Source organism: Phycodurus eques, chromosome 6, assembly GCF_024500275.1.
Source record: "Phycodurus eques isolate BA_2022a chromosome 6, UOR_Pequ_1.1, whole genome shotgun sequence".
Classification (NCBI taxonomy): domain Eukaryota; kingdom Metazoa; phylum Chordata; class Actinopteri; order Syngnathiformes; family Syngnathidae; genus Phycodurus; species Phycodurus eques.
Genome location: NC_084530.1, coordinates 10623874 through 10641969, shown reverse-complemented (window position 1 = coordinate 10641969; position 18096 = coordinate 10623874). Strand labels below are relative to the sequence as shown.

The 18096-nt window shown below is 42.4% G+C and overlaps 1 protein-coding gene across 1 annotated transcript; it reads left to right on the top strand.

The window, feature by feature from the left end:
- Positions 1-1055: 1055 nt before the first annotated feature.
- On the top strand, positions 1056-16116 carry samd1b (sterile alpha motif domain containing 1b). Its single transcript, XM_061679900.1, has 7 exons — positions 1056-2060; positions 9136-9352; positions 11520-11641; positions 14097-14130; positions 14246-14363; positions 15214-15328; positions 15453-16116. The coding sequence occupies exons 1-7, from the start codon at positions 1164-1166 to the stop codon at positions 15597-15599; spliced, it is 1650 nt and encodes a 549-aa protein (XP_061535884.1). The 5' UTR covers positions 1056-1163; the 3' UTR covers positions 15600-16116.
- The last annotated feature ends 1980 nt before the right edge of the window (positions 16117-18096 follow it).

Genomic DNA, 18096 nt, shown 5'->3' with positions numbered 1-18096 from the left:
AATGCTTAAAGACTGTGGAGTCATGAATTTTACAATTCATGCTGGGAACATATATTACAGTACACTGAGACATTGCTGTAAATTCTAGTTATTTACGACACATGATGCAGTAAAATACAGTAAAGTGATTATACTTTAATTAAATATAGCTTACACTGCAATAGGGGATTTTGGTTGACGTGACACGCTACAAACAGGCAGTTACTATATATATTTGTGAAAAAGGTATTTTGCTCTCCAGCAATATTACCATATATATATATATATATATATATATATATATATATATATATATATATATATATATATACACACACACACACACACATACGTTTAACGATACTATGTATACGACCTATTTAGTCTGACAAAAAATTATCCTGAAGTTATTCTGCCGATTTCAGAGGGAATTTCCGACTTCCAAGTACAAATGGAACGCAGGGTTATTTTCCATGCATGGTGATTTGTTTTTATTGATTTAAATTTGGGAGGCATTTTTTAAAACACTCTTCTCTGCGGTGTGTCAAATTTAGCAGAGATTTTTTTGGGCCCTCCTTGGTGAATCTTTCATTTCTGAGTGTGCACTTTTGTATTTTTATGTTAAGGAGTTGAACCAGTGCTTCTACTTGAGCCAGTTTTTTAAATAGATTTTTTTTAAAATATACACGGTATCTGTACTTCTATACTTTAGTCCGGAGTGTGAGCACCTCTGCCCCCTGTGTTGGTGTTGCTGACCCAAAGGTCGGTCATCCTCCTCATGCTCGACCGTCCAGCCGCCTGCGGAGTCGCCCCCCGCCCATGCATCTCTCGAGCGTCTAATTCCTCACCACCACCACGCGGCGCACACGCAGCCCACCGCGCGTAGCGTGCGTCAGTCTTTGTGTATCCACCGTGGACTGAACACGATGACACGGTGAACAAAGAACGCGGCCGTGATGCGCCAAAAGCGAGACAATTCCACCTTAAATGGCGTCGCGAGCGCCATCTTCGGTCCACCTTAAGCGCACATTGTGGCCGACCGACGCAGAAGTGCCGAGCGGGCTTCCGTAGCGGCTCTCCAGCCGGGGAGTCGCACACTGCTGAAGCAGCTCGGACACAGCAGCGCCACTTGAGGACCACCAAATACACACGTTGTTCGGCCGAGCCCCCGAGGAGAGCGGAACATGTCCGGAACCAACAAGTACCAAGAGTGGATCCTAGAAACGATCGACTCCCTCCGCTCGCGGAAAGCGCGTCCGGATCTGGAGAGGATTTGTCGAATGGTCCGGAGACGACACGGGTCAGACCCGGACCGAACCAGGGAAGAACTGGAAAAACTGATCCAAGAGCAGACTGTGCTTAAAGTTAGCTACAAGGGCTCGATCTCGTACCGGAACGCGGCCAAGGTGCAGAGGAAAAGCAGAAAGAAGAGCGAAGACCCTCTGAACAACAACAACGGCGACAGCGCGCTCAGCTTCACCGACCAGGAGGACGACGCGGAGCCCAGCCAGTCTCGGCAGCGTTCGGCGACCAGCAAGAAGCAGCGCGACTCTCCCTCCAGCCCGACGAGCGGAAACGGGAGCATCGGCGGCCACGGGCCGGCGGCGGCCCGCTTCGACGGGCAACAGAAAGCAAGTGCATCCACGGGAGCACAGGCAGTCCGTCCCGGCCACGGCGATGCCTCCGGAGATGACACGCACGACCAAACTTACGCAGCAGACGCCAGCACACGCGAGCCCAAACTTCCAGCCGAGCTGGCGGGGGGCACCGGATCCAACTCGGACCTGGGCGACGGGCTGGCGGCTTCGGTCCGCAGCCTGTCCGAGAGGAGCCTCCGGGGGACCGCCGCCGCCAGCAAAGGCCCCGTGAAGCCGCTGGGGTTCAAGGAGATTTTGGGCCATCTGAGCAGCCGAGAGCGCCTCTCCGAGGAGAAGCTGACCAGGGGCAAAGTCAAAATGGTCATGGAGAGAGAGGGGGCCGGGGGCAGGCTGCGCAGGACCCGCTGCGGGAACATTACTCTTCCTCTCGGGAGGGTGACGACGACCGTGCGGGCGCCCGCCGGGACTCTGGCAAAGATAAAGGTGGGCGACACTCACTTAATATTTGCAACACGTCCGGTGAAACGCTGTCTGCTGTTAAATGAATGAAAGCCTGCACAATGCGCGCTTCACTTCCTCGTTCGAACGAGGAGTCTGCCTGGTAAAAAAAAAAAAAAAAAAAAAAAAGGACGATACTGTCGCTTCATGTAAATGCTCGTTTCTGATTCATCATAGTGGGACGTGTTTATGGGACAGGCGTGCATTTGCGCGTGCTCGCATGGACATGCTGCAGGTTAAAGCTCAGGAGCGGCTCCCGGGGGTGGGGGGGGGGGGGAGATAAACCAATCAACAATCAAACGCGCGCGCATGTTGTGAGCGCGTTTCTGCAAGGCGCGTCCACGAGCGACTTCTTCTTTGGAAGTGGGATCAGTAACGTTTCATTCGGCTCTCGGGTACTTTGATCGTATTCGTGGTTCCGAGCTCCACCGAGCCACGTCACGACGCTCCTGCTGTAATTTGTATAAACCAACTGGTCACTTCGTATTCCCCGTCTTCTCCGCCATCCCCGTATTTCCCAAGTTCCTATCGTCGTCGTCATCATCATCATCATCATCATCATCATCCAGTCCTTTGTACCACCCTTCATCTCCTCCTCCCTCTCCGCTCCCATGCGTGACGCGGGCACGCGTTGGCAAGCCAGTTATTTAGTGATTTGATTTGAACGTTTAATTCGAAGATGAAAACAAAACAAATCAACAACAAAGAATTAAATACCAGTTTAGCATGCTCAAAAAGGAGTGGGAAGAACAGTGCCCGGGTGGGGGGTGGTCAGTGCCCCCTCAACACTGTGCCTGGAACCCCCTCTGCCCCATCCAGTTACTATGTTAGACAACAGCTTATGCGCACTAACTACGGCCTTTCTGCACAGTGAAAACAAGCAATGAATCACTACACAGAGCGCAACCTACACTTATAGTAGAACAACACAACAAAAATGAAAACCAACAGGTGAGTGAAATACACACTATTATTGTTATTACGATTGATGAGTAATTACCGCATGTACATGTCGCGAGGCATGGCGGGAAGTCTGCGTCCAATTCTCCTGGCACTACTACTAGTACTAGTATGTACTGTAAAGGTGTGGACTCTAGTCACATGACTGACTCATGAATTTGATGGCTTTAGACTCAACTTGACAAAATGTCACAAGACGTGCAACTCGACTTGGACTTGAACAGCAATGACTCATGACTTCACTCTGACTCGCGTCTATTGACTTGAAAAGACACGCCACTTTTACCAAAGTATCGAGAAACAAACACTCGCTCAGTGTGAGTTAGCTTACGTAAAGCTTACGTAGAACTTATTCCTTTTAACAGTTAAAGCCCTGTTGGGCACGTGAAAGTAGCGGAATTGACCAGGTCACTCTTACACACTACCCGTTTTATGGTTTAAAAAAAAAAAAAAATGCAACATAAATCAATTATAACTACGGCAGTTAGGTACACGTTCCACGAAGTACAGGTAACGTACAGGGAAATAATCATGATAATTAACGTTACAATAGGACATTGACGATTGAAAAAAAAGAAAAGAAAAAAAAATCCGCATTGCTTTGTGGGAATCACACAGCTTAATGTCACGCATGTGTTATTAGAATTCCCATATAGTTTCGAGACAGGACACACCCCGTTGCAACATGACTGGCTCCTGCGGGAAGGGCAGGCGATGCAGATGTGATGAGATGACCATCCCGAACATGTATCACATTTGTACGAAATTAAAACAGATGTTTGTTATGGTTAGGGCTAGTTCTAGGGTTTGGGCTAAACCGGTTTAGATGGTTTGAGGTTAGGATTAGGGTGGGTTAGGGTTAGTGGGAAACATATTTAACGCTGCCACACTAAGTCACATCTTTTCCCATCTGGAAGCAGTAGGGGGTGTTCTACAGGGATACAACAGCCAATCATAATGGAGCGGCCCGTGTCCTGCAGTCAGTCGTATTGGAGCAGGGCGTGTCCTGCCTGTCAACTATGTGGAAATACTAGTAACACTAGTATGCTTGTTTTCATTAGCATTACCAGCTAGCTTTGTGTTCCATGGCAGGCCGGCCGTGCACTGTCTGGGCTTCATGTTCATTAGAGTCTGGTTTAGTCAGTGTGGTGTTCTCAACAGTCTTGTATTTCCATCTATCCATTCATCCATCCATCCATCCATTTTCCATATTTCTTATCTTCAAATTCAGTTTTATTTACAACTCAGCACACAACTAGCATCTATTCGACATGAAGCTACATTGTTCTTCGTGTCCTTTTCTTCTTCTTCGCCCCTTTTTGATGTAATATATTTATGAAGTGCCCCCTCGTGTTCCGACCGAGATACCACATCCATCCATCCATCCATCCATTTTCTGAGCCGCTTCTCCTCACTAGGGTCGAGGGCGTGCCGGAGCCTATCCCAGCTGTCATCGGGCAGGAGGCGGGGTACACCCTGAACTGGTTGCCAGCCAATCGCAGGGCACATACAAACAAACAACCAGTCGCACTCACAGTCATGCCTACGGGCAATTTAGAGTCTCCAATTAATGCATGTTTTTGGGATGTGGGAGGAAACCGGAGTGCCCGGAGAAAACCCACGCAGGCACGGGGAGAACATGCAAACTCCACACAGGTGGGGCCGGGGATTGAACCCGGGTCCTCAGAACTGTGAGGCTGACGCTCTAACCAGTCGTCCACCGTGCCGCCCGAGATGCCACAGTTGGATAAAATTGTGCCTTCATAACAACATTACGGTGGCCTGGAAGTGCAAAACAATATAACAAATTGTGAAACACTTTTACATTCCAGAAAACAAATTAACAAAAGCCAAAACACTTTTGCATTTCAGAAAACAATTGGACAAAAACCGAAACACTTACATTTCAGAAAACAAATTAACATAAGCCGAAACACTTTTACATTTCAGAAAACAAATTAACAAAAACCGAAACACTTTTACATTTCAGAAAACAAATTTAAAAAAGCCAAAACACTTTTACATTTCAGAAAACAAGTGAACAAAAACCGAAACACTTTTAGATTTCAGAAAACAAATAAACAAAAACTGAAACACTTACATTTCAGAAAACAAATTGGCAAAAGCTGAAACACTTTTACGTTTCAGAAAACAATTGGACAAAAAACGAAACACATTTCAGAAAACAAATTGGCAAAAGCCAAAACACTTTTAAAGTTCAGAAAAAAAATTAACAAAAAGCGAAACACATTTCAGACAACACATTAGCAAAAGCAGAAACACTTTTACAAAAGACGGAACAGATTACAAAAGACGAAACACCCGGAAGGGGAACGTCCCATTTCACACAATATATTGTACTTGATCACATTTCTTAAACTATAAAAAGATAGCGAAAGAGTTAAGGAAGAAGCAGGTTGTTAAAGAGAGAGGATGCTAGCAAGAATTGAAGGGAAAGTGTGGATATTAGCAAGGAAGCTGCAGCCTCCATTCGTTTTTGAACGTACCGAGCGAGGGCTCTAATTTGCATACATTCTGGTTACAAGCTTTGCTTTTTCATCGACAGGCACATTATACATTATGATTATAGTTAAGCATTGATGTAAAACAACATTTGATGCTTTACGTACTATTTATATGGCTTGAGCTGAGGCAACGCAGCGGCACAGCTCGCAAACCGGGAAAAGTATTTTCACCGTAGGGAAAAGCTTCCATGCATTTTGATTGAATGTAAACTGCGATGTGAAGACGCCGTGCAACGGAGATTATAATTTTGAATCAACTCAAAACCAGTGGTTGACCGATCGGCCGCTCAAGGAAACAGTTACCAAACCAACTGCAACTAAAATGACTCGAAATGACTCAAAACTCAAAGTGTAGAATCTACACTTTGAGTTTTGAGTCATTTCGAGTCTTGAAAAAAAACTTGACTTGCTTGTCTTGACTTGGGACTTGACTTGTGACTTGTCCCTCTCGACTTGAAACTTGACTTAGGACTTGAGGGTAAAGACTTGAGACTTACTTGTGACTTGCAAAGCCATGACTTGAGCCCACTTCTGACTGTAAATATTAAAATAGCGATATTGCACCAACGCAAAAGGCGGAATGAATGCATCTTGTGCAAGTTCAATATTCTAGTGGGATCCTTTTGTGTGTTTTGTTGAAAACCCCAACGCAAAGTTTCCATCCACCTGGCAAGAAGCAATCAGAACCGAAAAACAATTACTACGAACTATAAAGGAAAGGAAAGGAAATATTATTGTCAAAGATTGTTGTTAGCCAACTTCATGATTTGTAATAGCAGCTTGTCAGAGCAGACAATCATGTCAACTTGAGTTGATTGTCTGCTTCTAGCTAACACAAAATCAAGCTAGCGCGTACGAGTAGTGTATTATAATACATTTTACTTATTTATGCCTAGTGTGTAGCTGGTATGTTGTATATTCCTTTCCATTGCTCTTTGTTGCCTTTAAAAATGGGAATATGTGATGCATCGAAGATTCCTACTTTTAGCTACAGTAATTTGCAGTCTTCGTCCCTGGGTCAGGCTTCGAAGGCAATGAAAGAATGTACTGAATACAATAATAAATAAATAAAAAATACAATTAACTAAAACAGTAAATAAAATTGGTCTAGAACGGCCAGTGGCAAAGTCCAGACTTATGAAATCGCACCCCTTCTCCATTCTTGTTTGTTTCTTCTGCCGGTAATTATTTGCTGTCTCTTGTTTTGCCAAAGGTTCACTCAGAAGAGACTGACATTGCTAAATTGTGCAACAGTTGCGTTAGAAAAACTGGAACCTTCATTAATATCAGGTTCAAATGCTTGTCTTTATTCTTCTCATTGCACGGATGGGTGCCTGTGCTGGTTGTTTCTGCAGCCAGCCCGATAAGAGATGTTTTTTTTCTGCAGACTTTACACTGCCTTTATATTGTTAACTTTGTATTTTAAAGTTTAAATATGTCCACATTTTACTCCTTTTCCTGCTATCACTCATTTTCCAAAATATTCCTTACCAGCACGTTGGTGTTTTGTCTTATGGCCCCTTGCTGTTTCCACTCGTCTTCCTCCCTCATCTGTGTGCTGCCGTGTGTGCTCCCGCCCCTCTCCATCGCTGCTCCGCACAGTCAAAGAGAGAGAGAGAGAGAGAGAGAGAGAGAGAGAGAGAGAGAGAGAGAGAGAGAGAGAGAGAGAGAGAGAGAGAGAGAGAGAGAGAGAGAGAGAGAGAGAGAGCCTATCCCAGTTGAATTTGGGCGGGAGAACTGGTCGCCAGTCAATTGTGGGGCACACAGACAAATAACCTAAAGAGAGATTAGAGCAGGTGTCACTAGTGAGATGTGTCAAATTGTTTTTGTTGCTATTCTTTTTTCAATCACACATTGGTATAAATTTGGAAATGACAATTTTAAAAAAGCTGGTGTAGTTCAAAGGTCAGTGTTGTCGCACATGACCAAACCAGAGCGTTTGCGGTACAATTTAGCAGGTGCAATGCCAATGAGATGATTTACTCCCAAATAATGTGATCATATTTGTTATTTCAGAAGTGTTTATGTAACACATTAATCGGTACCCAAAAAGTAGCTCTCAATTTCAAAATGGTTGATGACCCCTGATTTAGAGTCTTCAATTAGCCTTACATGCATGTTTTTGGAATGTGGAGGAAGCAAGAGTAACCAAAGAAAGCACACACAAGAGAACATGCAAACTCCACACAGGAATGCCAGAGCTGAGATTCAAACCCAGGAACTCAGAACTGTGAGGCAGACGTGCTAACGACTTTTTCAGTGTGCTGCCCAGGACCAAATAATTATAAACAGAAATAAATAATAGCATTATAGTACATACAGTTCCTTCCAAAAGGGTTGGAACAGCAAGGTCAATTCCTTTGTTTTTTGTTTCATACTGAAGACATTTGGGTTTCAGATCAAAAGATGAATATGAGACAAAGGTTCAGAATTCCAGCTTCTATTTCGTGGTATTGACATCTAGATCTAGGTGTCAAGATCTAGATGTCTAGATCATCTAGGACAGAGCACCTTTTGTTTGGAGCCACCCACTTTTCAAGTGAGCAAAAGTATTGGAACAGACATTAAAGTGAATAACATTTAGAATTTGGTGGCATACCTTACTTGCATTAACTGGCTCAAGCCCGTTACCCATTAACTTCGCCAGACTGTTGTGTTCTTCATTTCTATGGGAGAAAAGCAAACCATTTTGAAGCTAAGAGATGAGGGAGAATTGATCAAAGCTATTGCACAATGCACATAACATTTTGGAATGTCCTGAAAAAGAAAGAAAGAAAGAAAGAAAGAAAGAAAGAAAGAAAGAAAGAAAGAAAGAAAGAGAAAGAAAGAAAGAAAGAAAGAAAGAGAAAGATCAACAGTACTGAGCAACAGACATCGAACAGGTCGGCCAAGGTTATCAACAGCAGCTGATGACAAAAACATTGAGAGAGCTGTGAAGAAACACCCAAAGACAGTCAGTGACATCACTGCCAAACTCCACAGGGCAGGGATGAAGGTGTCACAATCCACTGTTCGAAGAAGACTTCGAGAGAAGAAATATACAGACCATACCACAAGATGCAAACCACTCATCAGAGAAGAATCGGAAAGGCCAAATTGGATTTTTCAAAGAAGTACAGAGATGAGCCACAAAACATTTTGGAACAAATTTTGATGGACTGATGAGACTAAGATTAACCTCGGCCAAAGTGATGGAAAGGCCATGCAAACTCAACACAGGTGGGGCTGGGGATTGAACCTCAGTCCTCAGAACTGTGAGGCAGACGCTCTAACCAGTCATGCACCGTGCCCCCCGGGTTCTGGATGTAAATACCATGCAATAAAAGCTTGAATTCTGAACTTTTGTCATCTTTTGATCTGAAACCCAAATGTCTTAAGTATTCAACAAAAACAAAGGAATTGACCTTGCCATTACAATACTTTTGGAGGGGACTTTACAAAGTGAACAACCCTGTTAAATTACCATAAATCATTGCTAATGTTGTTCAAAAGCACAAAGTCTAAACGAGTCCTCAAAATTTTTTAGACATCTTTCAATACTGTACATGTCATTGCTGCACTTGCCGTCTCTTCAGGAGAGTGAGCCGATGAAAGAAGCCAGTGAAGAAGATGGTGTGCAGGAGGACAGTGAGGAAGAGGAGGATCCCAGGAGTTCTAATGAGGAAGGAGGACCATCCCTAGTCTCCATGACAACCACAGCAGCACTGGTTGGGAAAGCCAGTGAAGATAGCGACATCCAGAAAGCGTCGGAAGATGAGGAGAGCCTCTGTCATCAACCGCATCGTGACAAAGGTGCGTGTTTGTCAGAGTTCAAGAATAATTCATTTATCATTTAGTGAAAGACATTTTCTCACATTTTTAGTATGTTGCATGCCCTGGCCATGAAGCACTATACTCATGCACAATCTAAAGAGATCTGATATAAAAGCTGAATAACAAAGGAGGATAAAGGATAACAATGCTCTGTTTTGATTGAAACTTTCACAGAGGTATTTACAAGCTCAATTCCAATGAAGTTGGGACGTTGTGTTAAACATAAATAAAAACAGAATACAATGATTTGCAAATCATGTTCAACCTATAATTAATTGAATACACTACAAAGACAAGATATTTAATGTTCAAACTGACAAACTTCATTGTTTTAGCAAATAATCATGAACTTCGAATTTTATAGCTGCAACACGTTCCAAAAAAGCTGGGACAGGGTCAAGTTTACCACTGTGTTACATCACATTTTCTTTTAACAACATTCAATAAATGTTTGGGAACTGAGGACCCTAATTGTTGAAGCTTCGTAGGTGGAATAATTTCCCATTCTTGCTTGATGTAAAGCTTAAGCTGTTCAACAGTCCGGGGTCTCCGTTATCGTATTTTACGCTTCATAATGCGCCACACATTTTCAATGGAAGACAGGTCTGGACGGCAGGCAGGCCAGTCTAGTACCCGCACTCTTTTACTACATAGCCACGCTGTTGTAACCCGTGCAGAATGTGGTTTTTGCTGAAATAAGCAGGGGCGTCCATGAAAAAGACGTTGCTTGGATGGCAGTATATGTTTCTCCAAACCCTGTATGTACCTTTCAGCATTAATGTCGCCTTCACAGATGTGTAAGTTACCCATGCCACTGGCACTAACACAGCCCCATACCATCACAGATGCCGGTTTGCTTTGCACTAACACAGCCCCATGCCATCACAGATGCTTTGCGTCCATAACAGTCCGGATGGTTCTTTTCCTCTTTGGCCCAGAGGACACGACGTCTACAATTTCCAAAAACAATTTGAAATGTGGACTCGTCGGACCACAGAACACTTTTCCACTTTGCATCAGTCCATCTTAGATGATCTCGGGTCCAGAGAAGCCGGCGGCGTTTCTGGGTGTTTTTGATCAATGGTTTTTGCTTTGCATAGTAGAGTTTGAAGTTTCACTTACGGATGTAGCGCCGAACTGTATTTACTGACATTGGTTTTCTGAAGTGTTCCTGAGCCCATGTGGTGATATCCTTGACACATTGATGTCGGTTTTTGATGCCGTGCCGCCTGAGGCATCAAAGGTCAGTGTTGGTTTTCGGCCTTGCCGCTTACATGCAGTGATTTCTCCAGATTCTCTAAACGTTTTGATGATATTATGGACCGTAGATGATAAAATCCCTAAATTCCTTGCAATTGTATGTTGAGGAACATTGTCCTTAAACTGTTCGACCATTTTCTAACGCACTTGTTCACAAAGAGGTGAACCTCACCCCATCTTTGCTTGTGAATGACTGAGCAATTCACGGAAGCTCCTTTTATAACCAATCATGGCACCCACCTGTTCCCAATTTGCCTGTTCACCTGTGGGATGTTCCAAACAGGTGTTTGATGAGCATGCCTCAACTTTCTCAGTCTTTTTTGCCATATGTCCCAGCTTTTTTGGAATGTGTTGCAGCCATAAAATGCTATGTTAATGATTATTTGCTAAAAACAATAACGTTTATCAGTTTGAGCATTAAATATCTTGTCTTTGTAGTGTATTCAATTAAATATAAGTTGAACATGATTTGCAAATCATTGTATTCTGTTTTTATTTATGTTTAATACAACGTCCCAACGTTATTGGATTTGGGGTTGTAGTATTGTGCTATACATACACTGATGTACTGTTCTGCATCACATGGAGAGCTGTTTCTATTACAGCTATTTGTGTGGCTAAAGTTAGCAAACTATAAGATACACCTCCCAGGATGATTCAGTGCAGTTTTACACGAATGCAGACATATTCTATTAATACCTCTCTGAAAATGTCAATCAAACCTGAGCATTAACACATCTTTTGATACATGTAAGGGTCTCATTAAATTGTGCTAGTGTTCTGATATTGTGGCCGGTGAATAACATGTTTGACGATATCATATCTATGCATTAGTGGCGAATGGTTATTTACTAATTCACCCTTATACGTGCAAATGCCTTCTCAGTCATGGATCCACTTAGTAGGACTGGGTGTCCACCTCCTTTGGGTGCGCCCCCTTCTATGTCCATCACAGCATATGTGGAAAAAAGACCTGCCACACCTTATCAGCCACCTATGGACATGCAGGTAAACCACTTTGTTAAAAAATATATACATCAAAATAAAACAAAAAAATAACTATTAAAGGTAGTCATTACATTAGACTGTTTTCCCACTGGGTGACTGTGTGAATGTGAGTTGTGCCCTTTGACTGTCTGCCAATCAGTCCAACGTGTGGTCTGCCTTTTGCCCAAAGTCAGCTGAGATAGGCTGCAACCCAGCACGACCCTGAATATAGAAGCGGTATAGAACATGGATGGATGGACTGATATACAGGGCATACAGTAGTTTTCTATATTGTGCAGTATATCAATAGATTATGTTGACTGTTGATGCTGACACCACCATGACACCATTACTGTAGAGATGCTATTGGTGAGGTGTTGAGCAGTGCCGGGATTTTTCCATATCTAACATCTGAGTTCCATCATTGTCTTAATATATCAGGGAATTTTGCCTGATTTCTGTGATGTTGCATCGATGGCTGTCCTTCTAGAAGGTTCCCCTCTTTCCACAGCGGAACGTTGGAGCTCTGACAGAGTGACCATCGGATTCTTGATCAACTACCTGAATAAAGCCCTTTACCTCTGCCTATATTGGCGTTTAGATAAAACGTAATTTATTTAAGAAATAAATTCGTCGAAGTTGAACATCTGCGTTCACTTCCAGGTTAGTCCGATTTACGTTTCAAAGTTAAAATCAAACTAATTTTGTCTCGTAAAGGGCACCATGTCACTTTTTATCTGTATAAAATCCAGGAAAACAAATATGTTAAAATGGGATCTTTCATACATATTTTATACAGCTAAAACAGACTGTGGTCAAATGCATACAACATATGTACAGGCCATTGAAAACATATTGGGCCCTTTTTTTCATCAACGGCAACTGTGCGCCAGAGGCAAGTTAGACTGTTGGTAATTTCGTAAACAAGTGCAGGCCTGTGGATCTAAAAGAGAGAGGTTTGTGCCGTTGTGGGATTGATTACACCCGATTTCAATCATATCCAATCAAAGCAGCTCCTCTCCTTCCCTTTAAATGTGGCACGCTAGTAGCGCACTGACAGCCTTTGACATGGCGGAGCACAGACGACAAAATTTTTCCCAAGAAGAAACTGATTTGCTTGGTGGAAGCCTGCAAAGTACATTTATACGGAACTGCAAGCAGACCTCCAAGGTTGGATGATTTTCGACATAAAATGGGCACTTGGAGACCCCGCCCCCGATCATTCGTGTGGCCTCCCATAGCTGTGGGATGATTTAAAATATCTCCAACCAGTTGTCCACCGTGCGATTTAAAATATGATTACAATAATAATAATAACCCAGTGGTCCCCATTAAATTAGGAAAAGTCACAAAATATGAAGAAAAAAAATCTGTCAATCAGATTTATTGACCAGTGACACATTGTGAAATGCTTAGCACGTCTGCCTCACAGTTCTGAGGTTCAGGGCTTGAATCTCAGCTCCGGCCTTCCTGTATGAAGCATGGTTGTTTTCCTCATGCTTGCATAGATTTTCTTTGGGTACTCCAGCTTCACTCTTCATGGCAAAAACATGCATGTTAGGTTCATCGAAAACTCTAAATTGCCCATTGGAATTTGACTGCGAATAGTTATTTGTTTAATATTTATATTTGCCCTGCGATTAGCTGACGCCCAGTCCCGGGTATATCCTAATGAGGACAAGGGTTTCTAGAAAATATATGGATATACTCAGTGACGTTAAATGTTGAATGGGTTCAAACGGGCCCCAAATATAATAGGTCTATTAAAACATACAGTGGATCAAAGAAAATACTCATCAGTATTAGGTTCCGTATATATTGTAGGCCAAAAATAATATTGACCTTTCGCACACAAAAAAAACCTCACATACAACAAAAAATCTCACCACAACAACAAAAATGTGTGTGTGTGTGTGTGTGCATGTGTGTGTGAGGTAGATGTCATTTACGGCACCTCATACTGTACTTAAACATGATCTAAGTTACACCAGTGCGAACCTGCATAGACATACTATCACAGTACAGCTCACATCTTAATCAATGTAACACGTTTACCTGCCTTGTGGGCTGCTTACTACTTTGAAGAGCTAAGTCTCGTTTTACAGTGGAACTTCGCCAAGGTTTTCTGTTTTGGACGCACTGTAGTTGAATAAACCAATTTCCCCAACTACTTAAAAGAAAGAAAATACAGTAAACTGTGATAAGATGATATATAAAGTAACATATAGTATAAAGTAGTTGATTTCAGATTTTTTTTAACAAGCTAACTTGTTTTGTATATGCAGTCTGTCCAGAAGTGTATATAACACAATTTGTCACAATGTAACATGATGCAGCCAGCTTCTTTTTGTCCTTTAGGTAATCATTAGGATGTTTAGCATGATTTCACCTGTTATACTGTTTGTCTAAGTGTTAACTAAATTAGTTATTAGTTATTGATTTATGCCAATATTGAAAAACCTCTCTTCACACGCAGAGTCAGATCCAGCACAACCAGTCAGGCTTTAACGGTGAGTTCCTCTCTCCTCATTGTGTGTGTGTGTGTTGATTTTCATGTACATTGCAATATTACTAGTAACATTACTAGCAACAAGAGCAAGCAATCAAACTTTCTTTTTTGGGCAGGTGTTGAATGTAAGGCAGAAGTAGGCGTGTCCTCATGCCTGCTCACACCCACGGCCTCGCCAAGAGACACTGGCCTGTCTGAAGAACACGGGATCAACGGTGGAGTCACTAATGGGGGGTGAGCTCAGTCTTTTCTTAACCGTCCATCTGTTTTTTTGTTTTGTTTGTTTGTTGGTTTTTTACCGCGAAACCTTTTTAGAGTCACGGGTGGACCGTGTTGGGAAGATTATGCGGGAAATGAAGTCCGGTACAATTACAAGTTACCCTGTTGAACATGTAAAAGCAGTGTAACTATAACTAACTATATATGAGCAGAGAGGTGTCGAGGTAACTCCACATTGCACGCGTACCTGTCTCAACACGGCCCACGATGGACACCGTGAAAGACCTTGAGAATACTCAGCATTGAATATGGACCAAAAAAAGTGTTTCGGACAAACAGAGATGCTGTAGTGCACCACAGTGCCTTATAAGCAAAGCCAGGACTTTCCGTAGCAACAGTGACAAATCCATATTATCGCACAGCGCCCTATTTTATGTCCAAACCACCGGGAAAGGGCACCAGCCTACTTCCTGTTCGGTCGCTGATCAACCAGTGCCAAATATGGGCAAGCTTGTGCCGTGCCGCCCTCCTCCCTGTGCCATCCCGCGCGGTACCCCACGGCAGGCGCCACACAAACCAAGTGCAATGTGTAAGCACCTTAAAATGTATAGAAAATACTGTACATATTGTAGTGCCTGCGTGTTAGAGACATGAATGTCCCTTTGGGGTGGCATATGACATGGTCAGTCTGCGTGTGATTGTCTGGGCGTGGGCTGTGGCTGACAGCAGCTCCCGCATGTGTGCTCAAATTTAAGTTTTACCTCAAGCCGTCCAATAAATGGATGACAAGTGGATCAGTGACTGTGACTTTAATTACCCACATGTGAGTGTATCCCAGCACTAACTCATTTGTTTAAATTTATAGGTTTATAAAGATGGAAGGCGTCAGGAGGAGCCCTGTGGACTGGACCGTGTCTGACGTGGTCACTTATTTTACCTTAGCTGGTTTCCCTGAGCAGGCCGCTGCCTTTGGCATACAGGTGAGGAGGCACCTCCCTATTTACCACCAGGGGGCACCGCAGACCAGCTCAACAGCTGTACATTTTATTCACACGTGTGCACGTTTCCTTTTCCACCGACTGCACTTGGCTTTGCTCTCTTTAGGAAATCGATGGGAAGTCTCTTCTCCTCATGCAGCGGAATGACGTTTTGACTGGTCTGTCAATCAGGCTAGGCCCCGCCCTCAAGATCTATGACCGTCACGTGAAGGTTTTGCAAAAAACACACTTTGAGGATGACGACTGTACATGAAACACACAGACTGAAACTCAAATATTACAACACAAAACAACACCACATCCATCCATCCATCCATTTTCCGTACCGCTTATCCTCACATGTACACGCTTAACTTCCCCATTTAAAAAAAGAAATATTTTATATCAGTCTGTCCACCAACAATCAAACAATGTATCTTTACTTATTGACAATGACAAAGATTTTTTTTTTTTTTAATCATTTCTCTGTCAATCTGCCCTGTGTTTTGCTTGTTGACGGATGCAGTCTGTCCAGCCATCCATTTTCTATACCGCTTGTCCTTGTTAGGGTCCCGGGTGAGTTGGAGCCTAACCCAGGTAGGGTACACCTGCCTGGACTGATCACCCGTCAATTGCAGCGCACATATAAACAAACAAGCATTAGCACTAACATTCTCATGATATTTCATTCAGTGTGTTTAGTTATGTCATGTTTTGTCCAATACATTTTTGACCTTGATAGGAATTAAATGATGCAAACTCAATAATACTCATTGTGAATTTACTTCCTCTCTGGCATTATGTGGCAAACAGAGCATTATCTTTTTTTTTTTTTTTTTTTTTTTTTAAATTTTAAAGCAGAATGTTCTTGCACATGATCCTATCCAAGTGTAGCTAATATTGTGGCTGGTGCTCATGGAGAAATAGATGCTATGAATCCCGAAGAAATCTGGTACTGTACTGTTCTCAGCTAAATGCAACAACATAATTATTCGCTCAAGCAAACAATTGGTTGTGTGAGTTTAATCTATCACATAAAAGATTTACCAGCTAAGTCAACCGGACAAAAAACTGTTAGGTGTAAATATGTAAAAATATTCAAGCCTCTTTGACAAGAATTTGTAAATAACATAAAGGCAATGATGTAATTGAGTAAAACAGTTTCAAGTAATTCAACTGCTCTCATCAAGCAGCCGTTAAATCAAACTCACATGCAACAAACATTACAGCTTCTGCAGTTTTATACCACATAAATGATTATTTTGTTATTCAAATCTATATATTTGGTTCAATTTTACGAATGTTGTACTCCACAAGCATGACTACCTCTTTCTTTTGTCTCATTCCCCCCTTCAACTTTCTCTTCAATGTCCAAGAGCACATTTTCACTTCCTATTGAGGTGTTTGATGATCCTTTTACATACAGTATACCCGTAAGTGTTAAACATCTTTGGTTCTCACATGCTGTATACAATCAAGTTTTGTCATACTTGCTGGTTATTTGCCAACCTTTCATAATAAAATGTGAATTAAAGAACTCCCTCATGTGTCTCCTCTGTGTATGTTCGTGCTCTGCTCTGCCATGTTGAGAGCAGTGTAAGCAATAACCGTGCCCATATTTGGGACTTTGGGTGTGTGCTTGTAGATAGTTATGTGCACACGCTGAGGCAATAGAGGCATCCAAGCAGGTACATGCTTTGCTGTGGAAACATGTTTGTCCTGACCAATTATAAAGAGGGAGAGGAAAAAATCTACACGGGACTCCAAAGGAGCAGAAGCACACAGGAACAAGAACCTGATACTGTTGGCACTAGAGCAGAAGGCAGATCATACCCGACTAATACAGCCTGACTGGACCCAGAATGACAAGTGGAGGAAATGGAAGCACACAAAGAAGAGCAAGTCATAACAGATTCTGTAGGAGAACAGCGCGTTAAATAGCAAACACTGTCCAATCTAAATTTGTCCCAAATGACAAATCTACTCAATAATTACATTGGGTATATGCCAAACCTTACATGTTGAACAATTTATTTTATTAATTGTATGCATGTGCATTGTTATGTGTGATAACTCGAGCCACATAGTGATGTCTTCTGGTAGATTACATGCATCTACATGCATATATCATTTTACAGGTGGGAGTTCTTTCACTGGATTTCATTCACTCTTCAAAGTATTTCAACATCGAGCCTTTATTTTAGCTCTTGACTGAAAGGATTTGGGTTTGACATAAAAAAATTAAAATGAATTTAAAAAAGACAGTGATAATGATGAACAGTTCTGCTTTAATATCCAGGTACAGCATTTAGTTCTCGAGCTTGTACACAACTAAGAAGATGATATTTGTAATGAAACAAACTTTAGGCGAGCAATTGTATAGTATGTGTTCAGGATCCTAGGGTTTTTTTCTTATAACCACAGTAGGTCTATGCTTTTAAATGCAAGCAGGGTATATGGTAAAAATTTTCAGGTCTGACTTTATTATTGACTATCAAAGGATAACAAGCTGTCAAACACGGCTTTTCCCAAGGTTAAGTAAGTCAACGTATCGCACACACCTTTTTGTGTTTGTTCCTCAGTTGTCATCCACAAGAGGACGACTCTCAGGACGTGCTGTCACCATCACCAAAATACACACTGAATGAATCATCAAAGTATTACAGACATGACAGGCAACAGGTGGACAGTTCGCTGCCATATATTCTGTATTCCATCTATGCAATGGAACATTTTATTCAGTTCTCGGTATCTCTGTCTGTCGGTCTGTC

What these genes read in the sequence shown, in the direction of transcription:
- samd1b (XM_061679900.1), top strand. Translation starts at nt 1,164, where the DNA reads ATGTCCGGAACCAACAAGTACCAAGAGTGGATCCTAGAAACGATCGAC. An exon ending in TCAACCGCATCGTGACAAAG is followed by an intron (nt 9,353 to 11,519) that starts GTGCGTGTTTGT and finishes ATGCCTTCTCAG; the next exon opens with TCATGGATCCACTTAGTAGG. An exon ending in CCGCTGCCTTTGGCATACAG is followed by an intron (nt 15,329 to 15,452) that starts GTGAGGAGGCAC and finishes TGCTCTCTTTAG; the next exon opens with GAAATCGATGGGAAGTCTCT.